Raw genomic sequence first — 24333 nt, forward strand, 5'->3', positions numbered from 1 at the left:
GATGAATTATGAATGTGTCCATAGTCCCTTTCCTCCTCAACTTTGGGTCATGGTGTTTCATTATAGGAAAAGTAACCCAAACTAAGACAGAAATCGGTACTAGAAGTAGGGTATTGCTATAAGAGACCTGGCCATGTTTTGGGGAGAACTGTGGAAGGACTTTGGGACTTTGGGCTAGAAAAGCTATTGAGTGTTTAGAACTCAGTGGGAGGTTTGTAGAAGCCTGGAAGATAAGAATGTTGAAAGCAGAGAGGACAAAAAGGGCTGGCCTGTGAAGTTTCAGAGTGAAGCCAAGACTCCACAGGGCCATGCTTATGAAGAATCTGTATCTGGTCAGCTGAGACTGGAGTCAGCCATGATTAAAAAGAGATCGACACCTTTGAAGGGAAACCTTGGAGTTACTGGAACAATTAATGCTGAGAAATTAGCAGAGACCAGTGTCATTGAGGTGAAATCTGCTGTTTTCTTAGAGTTAGCACACTGAAGCTGTGTTTCAGAAGCCACCCAACGTGGTAGTATAAGAATCACCCATCTGGTACTGGTTTTGAAAGCACGAAGGGATCATGGAGAGCAGCTGAGGCTCTGCACTGTGAGAGGCCATCAGTGAACATGCATCCAGAGAGCAGTGGAAGCCTCAGGACTGAAGGGGTTGTGGAGAAAAGTTGAGACTTTGCATCATAATGACAGCACAGGAGAGGCTATTAGTTAAGTGGTCACAGAAGACCATAGCATTTTGGAGGTGCCAGAACCATGGGACAACCTCCAAGAACAGCAGAAATGGTGGAGTGCAGCCTATCCAAGTTAAGAAGAAGACAAGCTATGTGTGCTGTAGAGGGCAGAGCCTATGCAGGCTCCCTGGTTGTCAGTGAGCCTGTGAGCCCAGGTTAGTTGATTCTGTGAGTTTTCTTGTGGTATCCTTCACATTCCTGGCTCCTACAACCCCCTTTCCTTTCCTCCTGCAGGATTCTCTAAACCCTCCCTAATATTGGCTGTGGGTCTTCATCTTTTTCCATCAGCTGCTGGGTGAAGTCTCTCTGATGACAAATGGCCTAGGCACCAATCTGTTCTCAAGAGATGGCCAGTTCAGTCTACATATCTGCTATTGTTAACAGTCTTAGCTAAGGTCATCTGTGTAGATTCCTAGATTTTCTTGCACCATACTTCCTAGGGCTCTCTCACTGACTCCTAAACCCTCCCCCTTTCTAAAAGTCTCTTTCATTACGGTCCCTCTCCACCACCCCCCCCCACACACACACACAACCTGATCAAACATGTTCCCATCCCCACCTGACCTCAGTCCACTCATGAAATCTCTTTTATTTCCCCTTCCCAGGGAGATCTGGGCATCTTGTCCATGAACCTTCCTTGTCACCTAGACTCTCTGGGTCTGTGGATTGTAGGATAGTTATCCTTTATTTTACAGCTAATAACCACTTATGAGTGAGTACATACCATGTTTGTCTTTCTCTGTCTGGGTTACCTCAGTTGGAATGATTTTTTCCTGGTGTCCTTATTTTTCCACAGCTAATACTCCACTGTGTAAATGTATACTACATTTTCTTTATCCGTTCCTTGATTGGGGGACATTTAAGTTGTTTCCAGGTCCTGGCTATTACAAATACAACCGCTGTGAACATAGATGAGCAAGTGTCCTTGTGGTATAACTGAGCATCCTTTGGGTATATGCCCAAGAGTGGTATACCTGAATCTTGTGGTAGATTCCCAGTTTAGAGAGAAACCATCACAATAACTGCCAACATGATGATACAAGCTTGCATTCTGACAAGAGATGGAAAAGTGCTCCTCATGGTCCACATCCTCTCTAGCATGAGCTGATGCTTGTGGTTTTTATCTTAGCCATTCTAACAGGTGTAAGATGGAATCTCAGAGTTATTTTGGTTTGCAGTTCCCTGATGGCTAAGGATGTTGAACATATCCTTAAGTGTTTCTTGGCCATTTGAGATTCTTCTGTTAAGAATTATCCATTTAGAGCTATACCCCATTTTTAATTACATTATTAGATTTGTTGAGAACTAGTTTCTTGAGTTCTTTATATATTTTGGAAATTAGCCCTAGAACAGCAGCCTACAGGTGGGAAAATATTTTTAACATACCTTCCATCACTGTAAGATGACTATAATAATACAGATAGTTCTTTCCTAAAAATCAAATGATTGCTATTAAATAAATTAAACACATTTCTTCCACCTAAAAAAGAAACAGCAAATATTTACATAGCTCTTTGAATTACACATATTTATAACATGTACAAAATATTACTTTCGGAAAAAAGTTACAAAGTTTCCATGATTAAATTTGTTCTGCATTTTCTCTACATGTTTATTTCTTTCTGTTTATTTTTCCTAAAATTCTTTAGTAGAAGATGAAACTATTGATCATTGAGAACTGTGAGTTACAGTACATCCAGGGAAAGAAATGCTTCATGGATAAAAATTCAGTCTCAGATAATGGGAATTAAAACAGGAAATGTTCTAAATAGGATAGTCACAGAACATCTGATTATAGCAGGGACAATAAGCAAAAAATCAGGATCAGACAGGTATTATCCATAGCCCCAAATAAGTTATTTTCTAACAGCATCTACAACATTGTTAGTGCTTTGAACACAGGAAAAATAAACTATGTAAACTGATCTCTATAATATGGGCTTTCATAATTTATAAGATTATTGTAATAAGGTTATTTTTATTTAATAGACTTCTATACTCAAACTTATAATCCCTGTGGAGTGGGGAATGGGACGGGAGGGGGGGTTTGGACCATGGAAGGGAGGGAGTGGGGGGAGGGAGAGGGAACTGGGATGGATATTTAAAATAAGAAAAATAATAATAAATTTATATATCAAAAAACTTTCACATTTAAAGTAAAGAGCAAGCTCCTAGTTTTTTTTATTTTTAAAGTTTTTAAAAACTTTATCTTTTAAAATTGATACTTAATGTATAGTAACTTAGCAATAAGCTTTAATAATTAAATTTTATATAATTAAAATTTATATTCTGGAGTTGTAGCTCAGTGGTAGAGCACTTGCCTGACATTTAAAAGCACCAAGTTCAATCCTCAGTAATAAAAAAAAAAAATAGGAAAGAATAAAAGATTTGTATTCTATTTTCTTAACACTAACATGAAGTCATTTAAATAAAGTTCAACATCAATCGGATTATATAGTGAATGCATAGTTATTGTAAGTGCCTAAGAAAGTATTCTATCCCTATCAAACATAACTTCCTCTCATTGTTTAACGTAATTTAGATATTAGGATAATAGCATTTAATGCAAGCATACATATTTCGCTTAATGTTGCATTATATACTGGGGTACATTAAGTATATAAAACACCTCCAGAAAGCATCTAGCCTCCAAAGCAACACCAAATATTTAAAAAACAAGAAAAACAAAATTGTATTTCATTGAAGACCTTCATCTTTTATTTTTTCGCTCAATTTTGATCACCCCGCTGCCAATCAGCAAAATAGGCACAACAAATTTTGGAGGGGTTACATTCCAGAAATGTGTGTGGATTGTGTGGGATACAAATATTGCAATTAAAGTGCTTTCTTGAGTTAAAATGTCCAGAGACAATGAGCATCATCTCCTCAACAATAGCAGAGGTATAGAGAGGCCAGGCATTGCAGTAAGTGTTCCTGATAAATACTAAATTCTGCAAGGGAATTGCATATAGAAAGAAAGGGTGGGCAGGTAAATATATTTTGAGGGAAAGATTTTTTTCTCCAAAAAAAAAAAAAAAAAAAAAAAAAAAAAGCATATGAATTCCCACAGCAACAGAAACAAGCACCCAATGTTCTGGAGGCTTTCTTGGACTACTGAGGTGACTTCATAGAAATCACTGACCACCAGGTAGATATTTATATCTCCTTATAGTGCAATTATAAAAGCATTTCCTCTCATTTATTGAGCAATTGCAACACTTGGTACCCAAATATTCTATAAAGCAGTACTTTGATCATTGTTAACATTTATTGAAAATAATTATTTTGTTTTATGAACAATAATAAGTTGTTTCACCATGCAGTCTAAGCCATGTAATCTCTGATGGTTCCAAATGTTGACTATTTTCTGTCAATTGCCTTCCAACTTTGGTACACTGTTTATGGAAACAGTTCACAAAATGAGACACACACACACACACAAAAAAAATCTTCTAACAAACACTAAGTCTCTGAGCTAACCATTCTTGAGGAAATGTATTAGTATAACTAAGAAATGGTCATTTTCATTTATATCCTTCTGAATTTCTGTAGATGGCAAAATAATTGGCCTATTCATCATGCATGGTATTTAAGCTTAAAAATATGTAATATCCACTAATTAGCTTAAAACTATGAATTACAGTTTAGAATCTCTGTAACAGCATTAGCATTTGGATTTGCTTCACTTAAGTTTACAACAACATATACAACCCAGAAACTTAAATGAAGCTTTCTTCAATGAAGATTTAAAGATTATGACCCTTTAAATATCTTTAGAGATAAGAAATGGGTCTTTCAGACAATAAACACCATTTCATTTGATAATGACCACCATGGTTTGGCGATATCTATAGTTTTATTTGATTTCTCAAATACTCCTTATTTTTTCCTCTGTCTTGAGTGGAACACCAGGTGAATTCTCTCAATGACAGCAGTGTTGGTAGGGATGGACTTGTCCAAACTCTGAAGCATGGATTTTCTTTCATGTCACTTTCTGTGACACCTTTCTCTCTTCCCCCACATTCTCCAAACTCTCTGCTCTCAGACTCTTACCTTTCTATATTCTACGGCTTACAATCACTGATCTCTTTTCCTGTATTCATTTTTTTAATTCACAAATGTATACATTAAAATAATTCTCAAAAGGAAGAAAAAAAATCATCAAAAGCATTATTTCTTACTGGAGCATCTCATTTCAAAGAAGACTAAGCCTGGTAGATGGCAAGAATTCTCTATGAATTTGAGAGGAATTTATTTGAAACTAGAGAGGGAAGAGACACATTTCAGACCCATCTCATCCCTGGCTATTCCTTTACATGTATTCTTTTTAATTATAATGATGCTTCAGCATACTCACTTGTTAGCTGGTTAATGAGCGATGTCTGTGTAGTCAATGCTAGAAATAACTCAACTTCTAGGTCCCTTTCATCCTTCTTTTTAACACTTGGAATTCCCAAGTTATACTTCAGCACCATGCCTGTTTTATATAGGAGAACCCATAACTGACTTAAGTCATTTCATCCTTTATGGCAATTCTGTTTTCTTACTAATAAGTGAACAACCAACTTTGTTTCTTGTGTTTGACCACTAAACTTTCCACCAAGTGTCACTGACAACCATCATGAGAGAATCTGAGTCATCGTGAGAATTGGACCAGTATTATGTAAGTGGAACCAACGCTGTAGGTAGGATCCAGAGACAAGTTTCTGCCCACCATTAATTTCAAATACAACAAGAAAACTTCATGGTGTTTCATCTTTTCTAGACAGTTCTGTTGCACAACTCGACAAGTTTTCTTGTACATAAGAGCTAATTAGATTTGGATTTTCAAATGCATCTCTCGTAAGAATGTTCTCAGGTTATTAAATATTTCTTTATAGCAAATGAAATAAATTCAACCAACTTTTATCAAGGTAGATACTGGTGGTGAAAAGATGACTATAAATTCATGCCATACAAGTCATCACTGAGCACTGATGTGCTCAGGACGGAAATGGTTTAGAATCTTGGTTTTGGTCTTCGAGAGAAGGTTGGATAGTTCACATAAATGTCCTCTTTGTCATCATCTATAGAGTGGATGGGAGAAGTGGGGCTCCTGCAGTTGGTGGCTACCTACAAAATAAATAGCAGAACATTGAGTGGCTCACTGAATTTCACCATCCAATGAAGGCATTCTATAAGACCCTCAAAATACTCTTAGTTAAATTTCCATTACAAACAATTCAATGAAATATTCCCCATATTATAAAAACTTAATTTAGAAATTACATTCTCAATTATAAGACTGGAATAGATGCTAGATAAATTTAAGACAGATTTATCGTGTTCAGTATTATGACTTCAAAGATAAGATGTACTATACCTATGCAAGGTCTACTAATTTCCCCATACTGTGTTCACAACATTTGAATAATGGAGCAATGACAATCAACTTACCTTACTCTGTTTATCTCTGGGCTCTTTAAGTGGTGTTCTCACCTGTCTCCTTCTCCTTCTAGAATACAAATTCAGCAAAGACTATCAAGACCCTTGCACTAGTTATCCCTACTGCTGAAATCCTTGCTGTGTCCCAAGCCAGTATGTACCTAGTAAATAAGTAGTGGTTATAAATAGCTGCTTTATGTCTGCACTTTCTATTGTGATGGTTTAAATGTCAGATTGACTAGATTTAAAGTCATGATGGAGATGTATTTGTGGTGTGATTTTTGTTTCCAGACTTTTTTTACCTTAAGAAAGAAGACTCATGCTGTATATAAGCATCACCATCCAACTGGTTGGGATCAAAGGCTCAATAACAAGAAAATACATTAGGAATCACTTTCTTCTGCTGCTTCCTGACTGAATACAGCATGGCCAGATGACACATACTGTTGCTTCTATGACCTCCAAACTATGAGTCAAAATTAATCTGTTCTTCCTTGGTGTTGCTTTTCTGGGAATTTGTCACAGCAATGAAAAGAATAGCATACTTACCTTCCGCAGTGTGCTTGTAGATGGAAAGGACTGCTACATGTTATTTTACTCACAGTGGTTTTACAAGATACTATATAATGGATTAGTATTAAAGCAGCTTTTGGACTTAGAGGTTTTCTACAATTAAAACTTCTTTAAAATGACAATACTGTAATTTATTAGATGACAAAAATAATTGACTCAAGTTTCATAAAATCTCCTGGGTCTTGTAAATTACCTGGATTCATTATTTTATTTAGAGTTCATCAGTGCTCTAATAGATAAGGAAAGTGCTCAGAGGGGAATAGCAACTTTCCTGGCATCTCATGGTTGGTTAGTAGTAGTACTGAAGTTAAAGCCATGGCCCTCCCACCTAACTCCAAGCTTCCCCACTCTGAGTCACCTGGACAAACAGACTATTCAGAGATGCCGTGGGCAACACACTCACCTAAGAAAACCAGAGTTATGGTAGGAATCTCAAAAGAATAAATACAAGAGAAACGAAAAAGATGATACTATAATTGAATGTATAGAAAGAAATAACAGCCAAGAATAGTGAAAGAGCTGTCATGGATTTACCATGACTCTCTTTGTCACCTCTTTCCAGACAAGATTCTACCTGAACTAAACCAAAAATAGATTAAACACAAGAAGTGAGAAGGTTTTTATTTTATTTCTCAATTTTTTTTTTTTTTGTTTAAAGATACAATTTTGGCTCTTCTGTAGAAAATTTGAAAGCAGGGTATTCTTTCTACAAAGAAAAGTGGCTAAGCAATGGCTATGGCCTGTAGTGAGTATTTGAAATTGCTTGTAAGTAGCCCTACTGCCTCAACATAATCTTATCTCTTTAAGTACATTTATTTGGTTTCTGTTATTTAAGAAATTAGTCCTCTATTTATTTACTCATTTTATCTGTAAATGTATGATGCATAAATGATATTTTCCTAAGCTTATGAAAGTCAATTCTTATTTATTCTTTAAGAAAACATGTGATATGGCTCTTACTGGATGGATCGATACCTCTGGCCAGTAAAATTGTCATTTATAAGAAATGATTGTGTGTGTGTGTGTGTGTGTGTGTGTGTGTGTGTGTGTGTGTGTGTGTTTGTATGTCTGTGTGTCTATGTGTCTGAGTATGTCTCTGTGTGTATGTCTGTGTCCCTATATGCATACGTGTGTATCTCTGTGTGTATGTATTTGTACATGTCTGTCTGTGTATGTTTACTTATATTTATATTAGACTAGAACATACAATGTGGTGAACAAAAGATAACTTGATTTAGATCTCAAAGCTCTTTATGTGACTTGTGTTGTGCTATTTGCTAGACAAGAGATCAGTATCTCTTAGTATCAGTCCTCTTATCCTTACAATGTAGTTAGTACACAGACCAAAGTTTATATTGTGTTGAACAGTTGCCCTTGTTTGCTTAAGTGTAAGGAACTTCCCAGTATGTGACCATTTTTCCACGCTAAAAGGAGCATATCAAGACATTACATAATTTGCACATCTCTACCAGATGTACAAACAAGCGACACTTTCCTCACTTAAATATTAATATCACCTTACAAAGACAGCTGTCCACCTCAAGCATAAACTTTGGTTCCTCTCATTCTGAGCAGCACTCTGTACTTCTCCTGGTCATGTTCACTCACTATTGTCATCGTTTTCATCTCCACATGTGACAAGTGCAAACCAGAAGCAAAGGAATTGCTTCTCAAGTTATCAGAATCACAGGTGACTAGGTGCCAAGGGTAAAGGCAGGATTTGCTTAGACTCCTGTCCAGCTCAGCACATCTGAAGCTGCGGCATTATTCTAGACAGTAAGACGCAGGGTTCTGGGTCATTGCTATAACCCTCAGGTCAGTTTTCAGAGCATGTCCATTTGATGTAGCAAACAAAACAGACCTGTGGCAAGGTAGGATGAACATGTGGCCTTTCTTTTGTGCTTTTCACCTACTATTACACAGTCAAGCCTACTAATCCTTTATAACATTTAACCAGGTGATCCTATGTGCTCTTTGGTTCAGTTTAGTTGTTCAGGTAAAAGTAATGCATTTTCATGAAGCAAAACCTAGCATGTCCAACATCTGTGACCCTCCAGAGGTCCCTTCTGCCACTCATAGTTCCATTTGTGCTGCCAGTCCCTGTGTACTCCTTCTGCGGTCTCTGCCCTTTGCATTTTACATAAACCAAGGTGGAGCAGTATGGAATTTTCTGATACTAACACTTGGGGGGTCTTTACCTCAACTTGGTAATTTCTGGGGAAAGGCAAAACTTTCCTGTATTTCAAAGTGCTTGTACAGATACTTATTGAACATGCACTATTTAGACATATTAGTGCTAAATACAATAAAACAATGACATCCTTGAATTATGATTATCATGAATGTAAAGGGATGGAAATCACAAGAAGAATTAAAATACAAAAAGTAAGATCCAAGAAATGGCAGATCAGGAGGGCAAGGTATTCCAGATAGTGACATCATGTCTATTTGAAGGAAAATCAAAAGAGGATGTGTCTTTGGCATGGAGAAAAAAGATAAATGTCTTGCATGCTGAATGAAGCACAAGACTGAGGCCAAAATAGAGAAACTATTTTCATAGCCAAATTCTTCTCCTTTAAGAAGTGAGTTGAACATGTATGTACATATATATACACACATACACATATATATGTTCCAATTTTTTACAAAATTAATCAACACTAGGGAGAGTAGTAATGTGGAAAATATAAATGAAGATACTGAAGTCAAGAAGCAAGGTACCTTCAATGGCTTGGTTAATGAGTTCTACAATTATTCTGGTGTCTGGGGAGAAGATAATACAAGTGTCAATCAGGGGAATGGCATCACTAACCTATTTTCAAAATAAGCAGGTAAAATCAATAGGTTAGAAGAAGAAAGTATCAGAGAGCAAAGAGGGAGGTGAAAGGAGTTATTAAAATCAAGGGACAGTAAAAGAGGTAGGGGTCAGGGATAACATATGGAGACAAGACATATAAACCTGCTGGAGAACCATATTAATAAGTGTGTGTGTGTGTGTGTGTGTGTGTGTGTGTGTGTGAGTGTGTTTTAATATTATCAGCACGAGAAGAATGAAACTCTATTTATCAAAATAACCATATTAAGTGCCTGTGCTTTTCCAGACATGCAAAAAAAAAAAAAAAAAAAAAAAAAAATCAGTGTTCAAAGAGTGGGCCTTTCCTCATTTGAGCAGGGAACACTTCAGCTGGAACATAGTATAAGTTATCTGATACAATTAAAGTTAAGGAGTATGAGAAACACAAGACAAATCAGTAGTGATCACAGAAGAACTAGAAAGGAAAGAAAGTTCCAACTAAGAAAAGTTTAGAATTTTTCTCTATGTGAAAATACAGTAAAAACTGAAGCTTCAGTAGAGCCTGAACCTCTCTCTAAGGCCCTTCCAGCTCCTAGCTAAGTCATTCCATTTAATGTCTCTAGATAGATGGCTTGTTTCAGAAACTATCAAATCATTCATCCTGTTGATATATAAGCCTCCTTACCTCTTATTTGCCACTCTGCATTATAAAAAAGTAAAACTTTAGGCCTCCTCTCCCGGTTTCTTCCTCCCTCTCTGTTGCCCACTCCAGCTCCCTCATACAAAACCTTCTCAACTGACAGCTAATACCATGGTGGAGGAGAAAGGGAAAGATGTAGGTAGAACAAAGGAATTTACTAGACTACGAGGGCACACTGCCGATTCTACTAATTCTTAAGTGAATGATTCCAGCTTTTGTCTATAGTATTACTGTCCCTGCTTCTTGTTGCTTAAGATCAATAATTTCATATGTATGTACACACACACACACACACACACACACAGACACAGACACACACACTGACACATGACTCCTGAGTCAGCTTGGAAAGCTGTTGGGTCATTCATAGAGAACCTTAAATATCAGAATTAGTCAAGACAAATAAGACTCAGGCTAAGTTGCTTTACTCACCTGTTATAAAAAATGATGATTATGATAATTAGGATAATAAGCAATAGTGAAACTGACCCTCCAGCAATGAGAAGGATAAAATGTTTATTGGTTCCACCTAGAAGAAAAAAAAGTAGTGTATGAATTAGTAATTTAATTAAGGCCACAAAAAAAAAAAAAAAAGTGGGAAAAAGAAGAAAGGATCCATTAACCATGAAAGGGTAACAATCAAACTCAAAGAACCTAATAACAACAGGATAGGTTAAGAGGGAAAAGCAGTTTTTCCTTGAGAGATTTCTTAATTATTACTATTACAGGTTTTTATTACTTCCTTGACTAAGCTGAGTTCAACAACAAGAACAGGAATACAAGGCTGAAAAGATGGCTCACTTGTTACTGCTCTTGTAGAGGCATCAAAACAGTGGCTCACAATTTCCTGTAACAGCTGCACCTAAGAATCTGGCACTTTGGCTTCCAAAGGCAAGTATGCTCACAGTTATATACATCACACAGACATGTACATGTAAATGTAATTAGAGTAACAAAAGTAGATCTTAAAAAAGAACAATCATGTTAATAGCACCCATTGAACACGTATGCTCTTCATTATCATATAAAAAAAAGTCAGTACAGAAGTAAGCAGATCCTTGGGCTGAATTGGCAACCCCAGGACAGTAAGCGGCCAAGACTCCAAAAAACAAGGAATGAAGAGCTCCCTATGAGCAGCAATTGATGTTGGCCTTTGACCTTCACGTGCACATGTAAGCAGGTGCCCTTTCACAGATATAACTATGCACACTCATGAGTTCCCGCACAGACAAATTCAGAATATACTTTTCTCTTGCTTTTTTTTTGTTTTTTCCAAATTTTCTAAATCATATGTTGCTCTTTGAATCAGAAAAATCTATGAATGAGTATGAGTTTATATGCTTAAAACAGAATGCTTTGTTGAATTTCAGTAGTTACATTTAAAGGACAAAATTTGGAGGGGGGGCTCCCTTTCAAAGTATGTTCAGAATCATTAAGAGTTAAGATCATGTTTTTTGTTGTGTTCAATTATATGACTTTAGACTATTTATATCAGAGTTCTCACATATAAATCCTACTTCAAATGCTTCAGCTTGAACTGTGTTTCCCATGACCAATCTCTGTCAATGAATCTGACCATTAGTGTCAGGTCATTCTGTTCAGTGTCTAAATGCTTGCAGTCTCTCGGTGTACTGGATAACTGACACTACAGAGGGTGACAGATGAACACTTGCTTTATACCCGATTTCGTGGAACTTGTATTGCTTTGAAAAGCCCCACATGTTTTCCCTCCAGAAGTGGGTGTCCAGAGCAGTGCAACCTAGGGTCGCCGCTGTTTCCCCTCATTTTCCTGCCTCCTTTATATGTAGCTGTTGTGGGAATGGTCAGAGTACTGCAAGCATGGACCCCACCTCCATAAGACCCGTGTGGATGGAAAAACAGAAAGCAAACAGGATGGCTTGGGGAGCTAGTCAACAGGTCATATCATTCACTTTCCCCCTTAAGTTCTGCTGATAGATCTGTGGTTGAATAATGCCAGCCCTCAAACCTTTCTCTTCAAGAAAGAATTATTGTCTGTTCTCGGTGGTCCCTTTCTTAGGGCTTTCTTCATGTATCCCAGTGCTGTATTGATTCATAGGAGGATAAAACTGTCTTGAACTATGAAGCCATTATTTTTCCTCCTGTCACAAAGGATAAATGCAGTTAAAACAATTTCAAGCAAGTCAGTGAAATTTATAAATGAATAATTTTCTCTGGGCCTGTGACCCTCCAGGGTAAGTTTCTGCCAGGCAAGTATTTATGACTGAGTTATAAACCTTTAGAGAAGACTCATGATAGAAATGCCACTAGATCTTTCCTGCAGCACTAGGCAAGCACGGCCGTTGGCGCTGCCCACTGTTTGTCTTCATTAAAGATCCAGGTGGGTTGGGGGTGAAGGAACCAAATAATGAAGAACCTGGATAATGAACCAAGTGTGCTGGGTCATGCCTTTGACCTCAGCATTTTTGGAGTTGGATGCCTGAATTATGAAAAGTTTCAGTGTGGCCAGGGCTACATAGCAAGCTTGAGGTCAGCCTGGGCTGCATGAGACCATTTTAGAAATGTTTGTTTGGGGGGGAGGGGGGCTGGTTTGTTGTTTGTGTTTGGTTTTGGGTTTTGGTTTATCTTTTAAATTTTATTTTGTGGGATAGGTTGCCAGGGCAGAGGGCAGAAAGAAAGGGACAGGAAGATGAATGGGATCAGGATGCATGGTATGAAATCCTCAAAGAATCAATAAAAAGCTGAAAAGAAAAGAAACCAACAACCAAATAATCTAACTAACTGGACCATGTGAGGAAGGACACATATTCAGTATCAGATGAAGTATCCTTTTCTTGGCTCATTAAAAAGGGAAGCACAAATGTTAGCCCTTGATCTGTGGACAGGTGAAATATATATACAGTGAGTTTTCATGAAGCAGATATGCATGAGTTCACAGGTTCTTCAATATCAAGTCATTCCACCACTCTCACATTAGACAGAAAAAAATATCTAATCTTAAATTAAATAGCAGCAAACTAAAAGCACAAACATTAAAGACAGATGTGGAACCTATTCCTGGCTTCTGTTTTTCTTTCACTTGAAGAGCTTGTGTAGGACAGTAAATCTCTTTATCTTTGTGGCAAAATGATCATAGAATCAATGCCAAGCTTGCCTTTGGCATTTAAATAAAACATATAGTGAAATTGTAAGTATTTTAGACACTATACAATGTTATTAATTGTACAAATTTATACTCACATTTAAAATTTATATACACAATCCAAATTAGGATGAAATAAGTGAGCCATTTCTATTCATGCTGAAACATCACACTGAAGTATCAAAGACGCTGCTGGCTCCTGTAACTAGTCACCCTTCTAGGCAAAGGGTAGTATTAATCTGTGTGTAGAAGATTATTCTGGACCACTGGAACGTGGTAAAACCAAAATTGTTAAAGCTTGCCTGAAATATTCACTGAGTGGTTACTGGTATTCTGACATTACTCCAGGTTTCTAGGGGTCACCTGTCTGCATAAATTAGTTTTACAATCTTTATATAAATGATTTGTGGTTTCACATGAAGGAAATCCCAGGGAATAAGTGACTTTCTGAGAATTTACCGTGGCACTAACCTCTAAACTAAAGTGATTGGTGAGTGGCAAGGGTACTTAAATCAGTACCTTCGGTGGCTTAAATGAGAACATCCCCTATAGGATCATATCTTAGAATACTTAGTACCCACTTGGTGGGACTGTTTGAGGATTAAAAGGTGAGGCCTTGTTGGAGGAGGGATGTCACTAAGGGTGGGCTTTGAGGCTTCAAAAGCCCATACCATTCACAATTAACTCTCCGTCTCTCTCTCTGTATCTCTCCATCTCTCTCTGTATCTCTCCATCTCTCCCTCTCTGTATCTCTCCATCTCTCCCCCTCTCTCTGTATCTCTTCATCTCTCCCCCTCTCTCTGTATCTCTGTCTCTCCCTCTCTCTGTATCTCTCCATCTCTCCCTCTCTGTCTCTCTCCATCTCTCCCTCTCTCTGTATCTCTCCATCTCTCCCCCTCTCTCTGTATCTCTCTGTCTCTCCCTCTCTCTGTATCTCTCCATCTCTCTCCCCCTCTCTCTGTATCTCTCTGTCTCTCCCTCTCTCTCTGTATCTCTCCATCTCTCTCTCCCTCTATCTGTATCTCTCCATCTCTCCCTCTCTGTCTGTCTCTCTCCGTCTCTCCCTCTCTCTGTCTCTCCGTCTTTCCCTCTCTCTGTATCTCTCCATCTCTCCGTCTCTCTCTCTCTGTCTCTCCCCATCTCTCCCTCTCTCTGTCTCTCTGTCTCTCCCTCTCTCTGTCTCTCCGTCTTTCCCTCTCTCTGTCTCTCCGTCTTTCCCTCTCTCTGTATCTCTCCATCTCTCCGTCTCTCTCTCTGTGTATCTCTCCCTCTCCCTTCCTCCTCCCCCTCTCCTCTTGTGGCTCTTGTATCAACATGGAAGCTCTCAGCTATTGCTCTGGTACCGTGCCTGCCTGTCTGCTGCCTTGATCCTCACAATGATGGTCGTGGCTAAGCCTTTGGAACCATAAGCCCCAGATTAAACGCTTTCTTTTATAAGTTACTCCTGTCATGGTATTTTGTCACGGCAACAGAAAAGTAATTAAGATAGCATCTGAGGCAAAATAAGTGACAAATGTTTTTTGTTTGGTAGTCACTGAGAAAAAAATTTCAAGTCTGAGTCATTAGGTACTTTATCTTCCTGACCAAACAGTCTTACTCTCATATTACTTGCATGTTTGCTTCAAATGTTACAAACATTAATTTACTGCATCATAAGTTAGAATGTCACAAACTGCACTAGTCTCACTCACTTTTTAGTGGCACAGTTTGGGGAAAATAATTCATGGCATACATCCTGTAACTAGGCTTAACTTCCTAAGAGCCCATCCAGCGATAACTTCATTAGTTGATTAGCCCACTGATGAAACAGGTGCAAACATAACCCAGTCCCCCCTCGGCAGTGCCGCCAACAGTGTAGCGAGGGACCAAACATCCTATGAGCTCTTTGTGTCGATACTTCAGACACCACAGATTTCCCCCACAAAAATGGAAAATTTGACATTGGGGACTTTATGACACCCCTGAAAGCATGCTTTGCTGTGTTTAAATGGTACATATACTAATGTGGGTACTTCTGAACCTTTTCTTTTTCTGTGATGTCAGTCAGCCCTTCTGATGTCCCCAGGAACCATTTTTCTTCACAGACTTTTGCTTTGAATCCATCTGCTCAAAGCCAAGGAGATGGCTGTAAGTGATTAATATGAATGTTTATAAATGTTTTAGGCTGACTAATGAGGGTTTCAGAGTCTCCAAATACAATTGAGAATTGAGAAGTTTTTTCCTTGATGCTGATAGCTTATTTAGCAAGTACATTTGTATTACATTACTTTAAGAATGCATGTGCGTGCACGTATGTGTGTGTGTGTGTGTGTGTGTGTGTGTGTGTGTGAGTGTGTGTGTGTGGTTTGTAAAAGAACTTACATACTTAACATGACCAATTTATTTAGGCAGTAAGTAATTTGAAGTTTTAATAAATGAGTTTTTAGATTAGTAAAATACTTTAAATATTTTTAACTAGTAAAATTGGATTATGTGGGCACCCATTTCACCAATTTGTTAATGGATTAATAGATTCATAGCTGAATGGACTGTTAGGAGGTTAGACCTAGTGGGTTTTTTAAAAAGCCTAGTGGGAGACTGACTATCAAATTTATTAATTTGATAAGTGAATACTATAACATTAGAAATAAAAGTCAACAGGGTAGACTTGATTAGTCTCATGCTCAAGTCAGTACTAAATGTTAAGAATTAAGAATAATGATTTGACCTAGCTAAATCCACTCCAACCCAGACACCTGGATGCAAGATTTAGGAATCTGTGGGTTTTCACAAATATAAGTTAATATTCTAATTGGACTCAATGGGTTACTTAAAAAAAATAGAGGTGGTGAAGTTGGTAGTGAAACATGGGGGGAAAATCCAGGAGGAGCTCAAAGATGGGAAGGGGGGTGAATATGTTGAAATACACTGTGTGCATGAAGGAAATTTTTTTAAATTTTTTTAAATTAATCATCTAAGGCTGAATACCATACAAGTGACTTTGAAGAACACTATTCTACTATCTTCTTCCCAGGGTAATGCTTGAGAATGACCATAATCCTTCTGCTGATTTTCCCCCACTCTTTCATTTCTTAGAGCAATAGTTTCAGAAAATAAAGCTCTGTCTCTGTGCCTGTGACACTTTGGAAATGTATTTAAAGTTAAATGAATTTCTTAGCCTACTTAACGATGGAGAAGTACCCTCCTCCAGAACCAAAAAGCCATAGCTTTGAAATGTCATCACTAAGGAAAACACATTCCCAGCGGCAGGTCTTATTACCCAAACATTTCCTTCCAAGAGGCAAACAACCTCCTGCTTTAAAGATTGGGGAAGCTTATTTTTCCTTTGGATAAAGGCATTTAGCTAAAATGAATGGCCACCCCAAATCCCAAGTGAATTGGCATGTTCTGTATGATACATGTTGTGAACAGACTGTCAAGTCTGTTTACTTGAAAAGTAGTTATAATTTATCTTTAAAATGCATATATAATAAATCCCACTTGTCTACATTAAAGTTGTATTTCTTGTTTGCAATAATTAGTACATCACTTGAGATTCACAGCACACTCTAAATTCATATTCATTCATAAATAAAATTGCTTTGTTTGTCTTTCACCTTTGGAGAAATGTTCTGGACAGAGAAATTTTGCTTCTAATTACATTTCCCCAGAACCCTGTTCCTGCTACTACTGTTTGACCAGGTGTGACTTAGTACAATAGTGTTTCAATAAGACACATAATAGGCTACCATGCAACTTAAATATGTGTATATTTTTCAGGGGAGAAGAAAAAGTCACAGTAACATGAGATAATGTAAATGGTCAGCATACACACACACACACACACACACACACACACACACACACACACACACACGTAGATTCCTTGGGGGATTTTGGAAGCTAAGCCTTCACTGACCAACAGTTGGGGGGAAGAGCTCTGACTGCTACTTCCTGCTGTGATACAACTGTTCTTAGGTCATTGAGGTCTGGTGTATAAGACAAAGAAAACAGCAGGATATGAGAAGAAGAAAAGAGAGAATTTAAATGGGGGATAGCTATATGCTTGGGAATTTTCTACAGATTCCTAAGTAGTTGCCCAAAGTAGTTGCCATGTGTTAAGCATCTAGTACAGTGGTTCTCAACCTTCCTCAGGCTGTGGCCCTTTAGTTCAGTTCCTCATGTTGTGGTGACCACACCCCCCCCAACTATAAAATTAATGCACTGGTGTCTTGTGATGGTCCAAGAACATGTGCAGCGATCCCCTGGTGTCTCTAACATGAACTGGGATTATCCTATTCCTAAAATTATGGGTGTCTGGTCCCTTTCAAATGACTGTAACACAATACCAGAGGTTAGGTGACAACAGTCAGACATTTATTTGAGTGTTATTCACACCTGTAATGCTTTCACACAAGAGGTTAAGGCAGGTAGAAGGGCTCAAAATTGAAGCTAGCTTAGACTACATACTAAGTTCTAGACCAGATAAGTTCTAGACCAGCCAGGGCTACAAAGTAATAACCTGTCTGCTTACCAACAACAACAACAAAACAACAACAGGCAGCAGAAAACCTTCTTGTTGCATCATGTCTTGGTTGGACAGTGGAAAGATGAGCAAAGGTGAGAATGAGAAAGAAGAAAAATGCTGTACTCATTCATCTATCAGGAATCCACTCTCATAGCAACTAAAGCACTACCTTGATAACAGCATTTATCTGTTGAGCCCTTATGGTCCAATTAAAGCTCCAACATTAACAGTGTTTCACTGGGGACTGGATACTGTTAAACAACACAATCTGCTATTCTGTTTTTAGTGTAGACTTGACTTTATCAGTGGCCAGCGTCCCTCCCTCTTCTAGATTCTCACACCAGCTGTGATTGTGCTAGCTCCCCTAGGACTGTGTGTAGAACAAATTTCAGAGCACCCCACCAAGGAATGCAAAAACTCTTAGAAATCTACAACAGCAGATGAAGAAGGACCTGAGCATGAGGGAAGTAGCCAGGAGAGCTTCAGCACCCAATGGCTGAAATGAAACAGTCAGAAATCAGGCCCCAGGTGTTTCACTTGTTTCACATATCAGTTAGTTCAATATAGATAAATATCTAAAAGGAAGAAACCAGAGCTCCATGACTGAGCTGACACCCACTTCTGAAGTGAGCACCAAGTCTTTTTCTCCTACTTTAGGCAGAATGAGGAGCTGTGGCTAAAAAAACAGGAATGTAGAAAAGTGGGTGCCGGACTCTGCAGCCTAGCACATTAGTTAAGAAGCTTTGAATAAACTGATTAAACTCATCATGCTTCACTTCACTCATCTATAAAGTGTAGATGGAATAAAACTGCTGTGAGGAGCAAATGCATAATTCTGCACAATTCCTTAGGCCAGCAGGCAGCACACAAAGAAGCATGACCCTTGTGTACCAAAAACAGATCAACACAAAACCATATGCACTCAAAACTAAAATAAAGGGGTGTGTTAGTTTTTGCATTACCCTGGCAAATACCAAGAGAAATAAACTTACAAAAACGGGTTTTTAGTTTCCAGTCCATGAGCAAGTTACCTCGTGGCTTTGGGGTTTGTAGGGAGGGGTCCTATGGGAAAACAGCTCATAGGGGAAGAAAACCACCCACCTCCCATACAGAGCAAGGAAGCCAGAGTCTCATCATGCAATTCAAGGGCACCCCCCTGTGACCAAAAGTCTCTCTCTCTCTCTCTCTCTCTCTCTCTCTCTCTCTCTCTCTCTCTCTCTCTCTAACTGTATCCCATCTCTTACATCCCACCACCTCTCAGTGGCACCATCAAGGGACCAAACCTTTAACACCATGGCCTCTTGGACATTTAAGATACACATTAAAGCAATGCCATTAAATAAACTTCCATATAATTGTCATGCTTGTCAGGATATGACACAGGATACAAGTTCTGGGTTAAATGTCGAACACATGAATTCTGTCTAATTTTATATGAATAAACTCCTTATGCTATTAAAGTGTAAAATAAACATATTTAAAGAACAATGTTACTGTATACTTGTAGTTTTACACTCTAGACACCCACAGGCATGACCAGCTTGATGTGACAAGATGTTATTGTCTATAAAGATCACACTCAAGGGTTATGCGGCTGAGTTACAATGAAAATCGAAAGCAAACCCCACAATGTTTTAAGTGGTTTATGTTTGTGCTGGGCTGCACTCATAGACATCCTGGATATAGGTGATAGTTGGACATGCCCATTAGAATTTAATTACCCACCTGATTTCTCATCTTTTAAAAAGCTAGTGATTGTTGATTGCATGATTAGATTTCAAAATTATGCCTTTCATTTTTGGAGTCAGAAAGAGAAAACAGTAATCAACATAAAAGCAAAATGAAATGTTTTCATAAAACTCAGATTTGGGATATGTGCCTATGTTAGGTACATATGTAAAATGGCCTACAGTGGTGGTGCATGCCTTTAGTTCCAGCACTCAGGAAGCAGAAACAGGCAGATCTCTGTGAGTTCGAGCTCAACCTGGTCTGCTAAGCAAGTTCCAGGACTGCCTCCAAAGCTACAAAGAAATCCTGTCCAAAAAAAAAAAGAAAGAAAAACTTGCCTACAGAATGGCATATTTATTAACTTCTTTCCATATAGCTGGTCAATAATAATTGTTTTGCTCTTTTTCACAAATATTCAGACATATATTTATTCTTAAACACACACAAATAAAAGTGAAGAATTAATGCTAATTTCTCAAATAAGAAAAAAGTGAAGACATTATCAAAACAATTATACTTTGTCAACCTGTATTTTTTTTCCCACATCTGTAAGCCTGTCTTTTAAGCAACTCAAGATTGGTGAACTTTTGCCTATCATGACCCTTGAACATCTTTAATGTGCAGCCACTGGAAGTACTCCAACCTTTGCTAATGCCCTCTTCTCTTTGCAATTATTCTTTCTTGTATTCGTGCACAATATTATCATTAGCTTTTCCATCATTTTGTTCGCTGTCAGTATCACTACAGCCATTCTTTATCTCTATGAGCCCAACTGGAAGTACTGATACTTCACATTTATACTTGTGAGTGGGAGAATCCACTCCTGTCAGTTAATAAAATAAAATGGCAATGCCATTTTGAGTCATTATGGCACCATGATTACTTTTGAGTTCTAAAAAAAAAATTGAAGTGTGCTAAATGCATTCTGAAAATAATCACAGTGAGGTCAATGTCTACTGCTAAATGTTTATTTTACACTTTATGGATGTTGAAAACGGAAAATATATTTCCCTATTGGGTCAACACATTTTAAGGCTTCTTGAATCACTTCAGTGTAAATTATAATTTTAAAGTGTAAATTCAGCTTTGAAGATATCTCTGAGACAGATTCATTCTTGCTCTTCGTGTCCTGATCTTTTAAATAAGTAGACCTCCAAAAAGCCATTATGCTGCAGTTGAATATGTGTTAAGAATCAAGCCAGTATGTTTGAAACTCACATAAAATATTCATCTGGATGATTAAATTAAAATACTCAAAACTATAATTTCCATTAAGAATTAAATATTGCCAATCTTACACAACTAGTTAATTCTAAAAATGGCAATTGTATTTATATGTTTGGAAACTCTATACAGTTTCTAGTATGGCTCTAAGAAGTAACCACACACTGTTAATAATTCATGGGGCCTTTTATGATGAAATTTGTATGTAGGACCAAAAACAGTAAAAATGGTTACATTATAGTCAAAAATATTAGGAGTGTTTTATTGTTGTTGTTTTGTTTTGTTTCAGTCCATGAGACCATGCATGGATTTTAAGGGGGATAACTAAGTAAACAGATACGAATTTGAATTTTACCTGTCTGAATTCCAAGAAACAAGAAATGTTTAGTTTTTCATAAAAACTGAGGGTGACAACATGGCTCAGTGAGCAAAGGTGCTTGTCACCAAGCTTGATGACTTGAGTTCCAAACTTTAAAACCTACATGGTAAAAAAGAGAATTGTTTTCTGCCCATTTGTCTCTGCCTTCCATACAACATACATACATACATACATACACACACACACACACACACACACACACACACACACACACTAAATCATACACATATACACACACTCATACATACATACAAATACACACACTCATACATATATATTCACATACTCATGCAGTACTATCTCTCTATCTCTCTTTCTCTCTCTCTCTCACAAAACACGCACATGCACATGCACACACACACGGAGTAAATAAATAAATGCAATAAAAATGTTTTAAAAAGTTGAAACTCACTCTGGGGACAACAATTTGCCAAATAGTAATTCCTAAGATCAACTGCTTTCTCTGTTTTTCAGACTTTTTTTGTGTGTGATATTAACAGGACATTATTATTTGATCCAATATTAAAACATGGAATTTATAAACTTACTACATGGGACTTTCAAAAGAAACTGTCTGACTACTTGTGCTTTTCAAATGCATTATCTCCCTGAAAGGAAAAAAAAAATTTTTTTTGATGTGGGCAGAGGTAACTGTGAGATACAGAATCCATGACATAATAGGCAGTGACTGAATACTCAACTCACTTGTGATGTTGGTAACTGTGCATTACATCTGGGTAACCAGATGTCATCCAGAACTCTAAATTGATAATTAAATTGTGATGAAAATTATATCTGATCTACTTCAGGGGAAATGATTTTAACTTGTGAGTTAAATCAGCAAGACTCAGGGATTGTAGTGGAGTAGTTCTAGCATATGAAAGAAATGTCTGAACATTTTATTTTCCATGTACATAAAATATTCCAGTTGAAGCTCATTAAACTGTGTCATGGAAAGAGACTGGTTTGTGCACACCGGCTTAGAACACCTAGTCCAAATCCATGGGAGTGGATGTCAGGGTTCATGAGGCTACAGCAGGTGACAACTAATGTTCACCAGGCTGACGAACCAGATGTGTGATTCTCTGACAGGGATCCCCACCTGATAAGGCCATTAAGTTATTGGCTGTGGAAACCAGTTGCTCCTGTCTGTAATTTCTCTTATGAGTCTCTTCATTTCTTCCCTAAGAATAGCCTGGGATGTTTTCCTGTTCCTTGCATGTTTATCTCTTGAAAATACTCCATCTACTGGGCACATATATCTGTGAGTAGTCAGGAATATGACTTTTCATTTGCATGTATAATTTTGATATATAGAATACATATAGGGATATGCTTAATAGCTGAACCTACTTGTCCCACAAGGACTGTGGGCACTTTACAGCCTGCCTTATTCTTTTGCTCTGACTAACTGCACACAATTAGCTCACTTTCACCTCAGAGAAAGTTCAAATTGGATTTTTGTAAATGCATCATAAATTTGAAACCTTACAGCTATGTACAAGGTCAGAGCTGCAGATGTCCAACTAAGGTGACTAAGGAAAGCATGCCAATTCTTCTCTTTCCAGTCTGTTAACAAAAGATCTAAGTCTCAAAGCTTCTCTCACTCTACCCACCCCACCTTCCTCTCTCACTTCTGTGACCTTGGACCCTTGTGTTGCCATGGCAATTGCTCAGCTCCCTATCACCTTCCCTAGGAATATGTTCTTAACCAATGAGAAACTACTCTTGTAATTTCTTTATCACTTTAAGGCTCCTGAAGGAAGAAAAGCTTTTAGAATAGAAGAGAAAGAAGCTAGAGAGGAATGAGAAGTAGGACAGGAGAATTGGAATAATAGCAGGACAATAAGGAAACTGATATGGAAAAGTACATGGTAGAGAATTCATTCACCCCCAGATTATTCTAAGTGGCCTGTTTGCTGAAGCATCCCATCTGAATCCTGGGGGGTCATTGAGACTGGTCCTCAAAAAGCCCTCATTAAGTGAGAAAAAAAGGTTGTAAATGAGTAAAACTTTAAAGCACAAAACAATTAATGAACACAAATGAACTCATAAAAGTTGATAAATAAATCAAGAAACTAAAAAGCAAATAAATAAGTAAAATTAACTTACCTTTCTTTGGAGCCAGAATGCTTGGCAAAGTGTTTGTTTTGCAAGCTAAGGACCTGAACTAGACAGGCACACATATGCATGTATGTGCATATATGAACATGGGCACATGCACGCATGCACACACACACACACACACACACACACACACTGTCCCTCCATACAAGAAGAACACAGGGAGTCAAACTCAAAAAGCTTTGCCAAGCATGGATGAGGGTTCTTAGGATTGTTAGCATTCTACTCTTGTTTTCTGCCAACAACGAGTCTTGCTATTGAAACACACAAGTACATTTTGGGAGAGGGAGTGGGCCTGTGATCTCCTGGTAAATACTATTGTGATCTGCCTTCAACTATTCATTCTCTAATCCTACAGACTAGGCATTAGGCTCTATTTGTGTTTTAAGAGACAAAATAATAGGAGTTTAAGAAGAAAACTGATCTTTCTGATAGTTGCACACACAAACAAATGCTCATGAAAATTTCCTCTGCAAGCATTGATCTTGGTTTTTCAAGACCTCCATTTCTTTGATCCGTTATTTCTAAACCTCAAATGTAGACTAACATATGAAGAAAGTCTTGAAATAAGCTATGAAGAGAATGCAAAACTTAGATGGACATTATCCCCTTTAAGATGGAACCACTAATTTAGTAAATGTCATGCTCAATAAATGTTCCTGAGCATATCCTAAAAGGGTACTTTGATAACTTTCAATAAAAGTGTAATAATATCTAAGTTAATGTAATAATATGTAAATAAAGGGTTTATTATAAATGTAATACATGTATCCCATAGTTTAAAAAATAATTTTTCACATTTCTACTATTCTAGAGTATGTTAATTGTATATATTTTCATAAAACAAATACATTAAAATATTTTTAATTTCCCTTTTTTGCTAAATATGGATATTCAATAACTATTGATAAAAATATTAATTTGTATCAAATATTGCTTTGGGAATAAATGAGTAGATAAGTAAATATATGTACTCAGTATGCCGACAAACATTCAATGGAACTGATTTCTTTCCATTTTAGTGAAAAATA

General features: G+C 37.5%; 1 protein-coding gene across 1 annotated transcript in view; it reads right to left on the reverse strand.

Moving 5' to 3' along the window:
- Positions 1 to 4316: 4316 nt before the first annotated feature.
- Cd226 (CD226 molecule) overlaps positions 4317 to 24333 on the reverse strand; it is a 63183-nt gene continuing 43166 nt past the window's right edge. The window contains exons 5-7 of the mRNA XM_051202108.1: positions 10652 to 10748; positions 6165 to 6222; positions 4317 to 5840 (exon numbers count right to left, since the gene is read on the reverse strand). Of these exons, the coding sequence (XP_051058065.1) occupies positions 5727 to 5840; positions 6165 to 6222; positions 10652 to 10748 (269 nt within the window). The 3' untranslated portion in view covers positions 4317 to 5726. The remainder of the gene's footprint in view (positions 5841 to 6164; positions 6223 to 10651; positions 10749 to 24333) is intronic.

Source organism: Phodopus roborovskii, unplaced genomic scaffold (assembly GCF_943737965.1).
Source record: "Phodopus roborovskii unplaced genomic scaffold, PHOROB, whole genome shotgun sequence".
Taxonomy (NCBI): domain Eukaryota; kingdom Metazoa; phylum Chordata; class Mammalia; order Rodentia; family Cricetidae; genus Phodopus; species Phodopus roborovskii.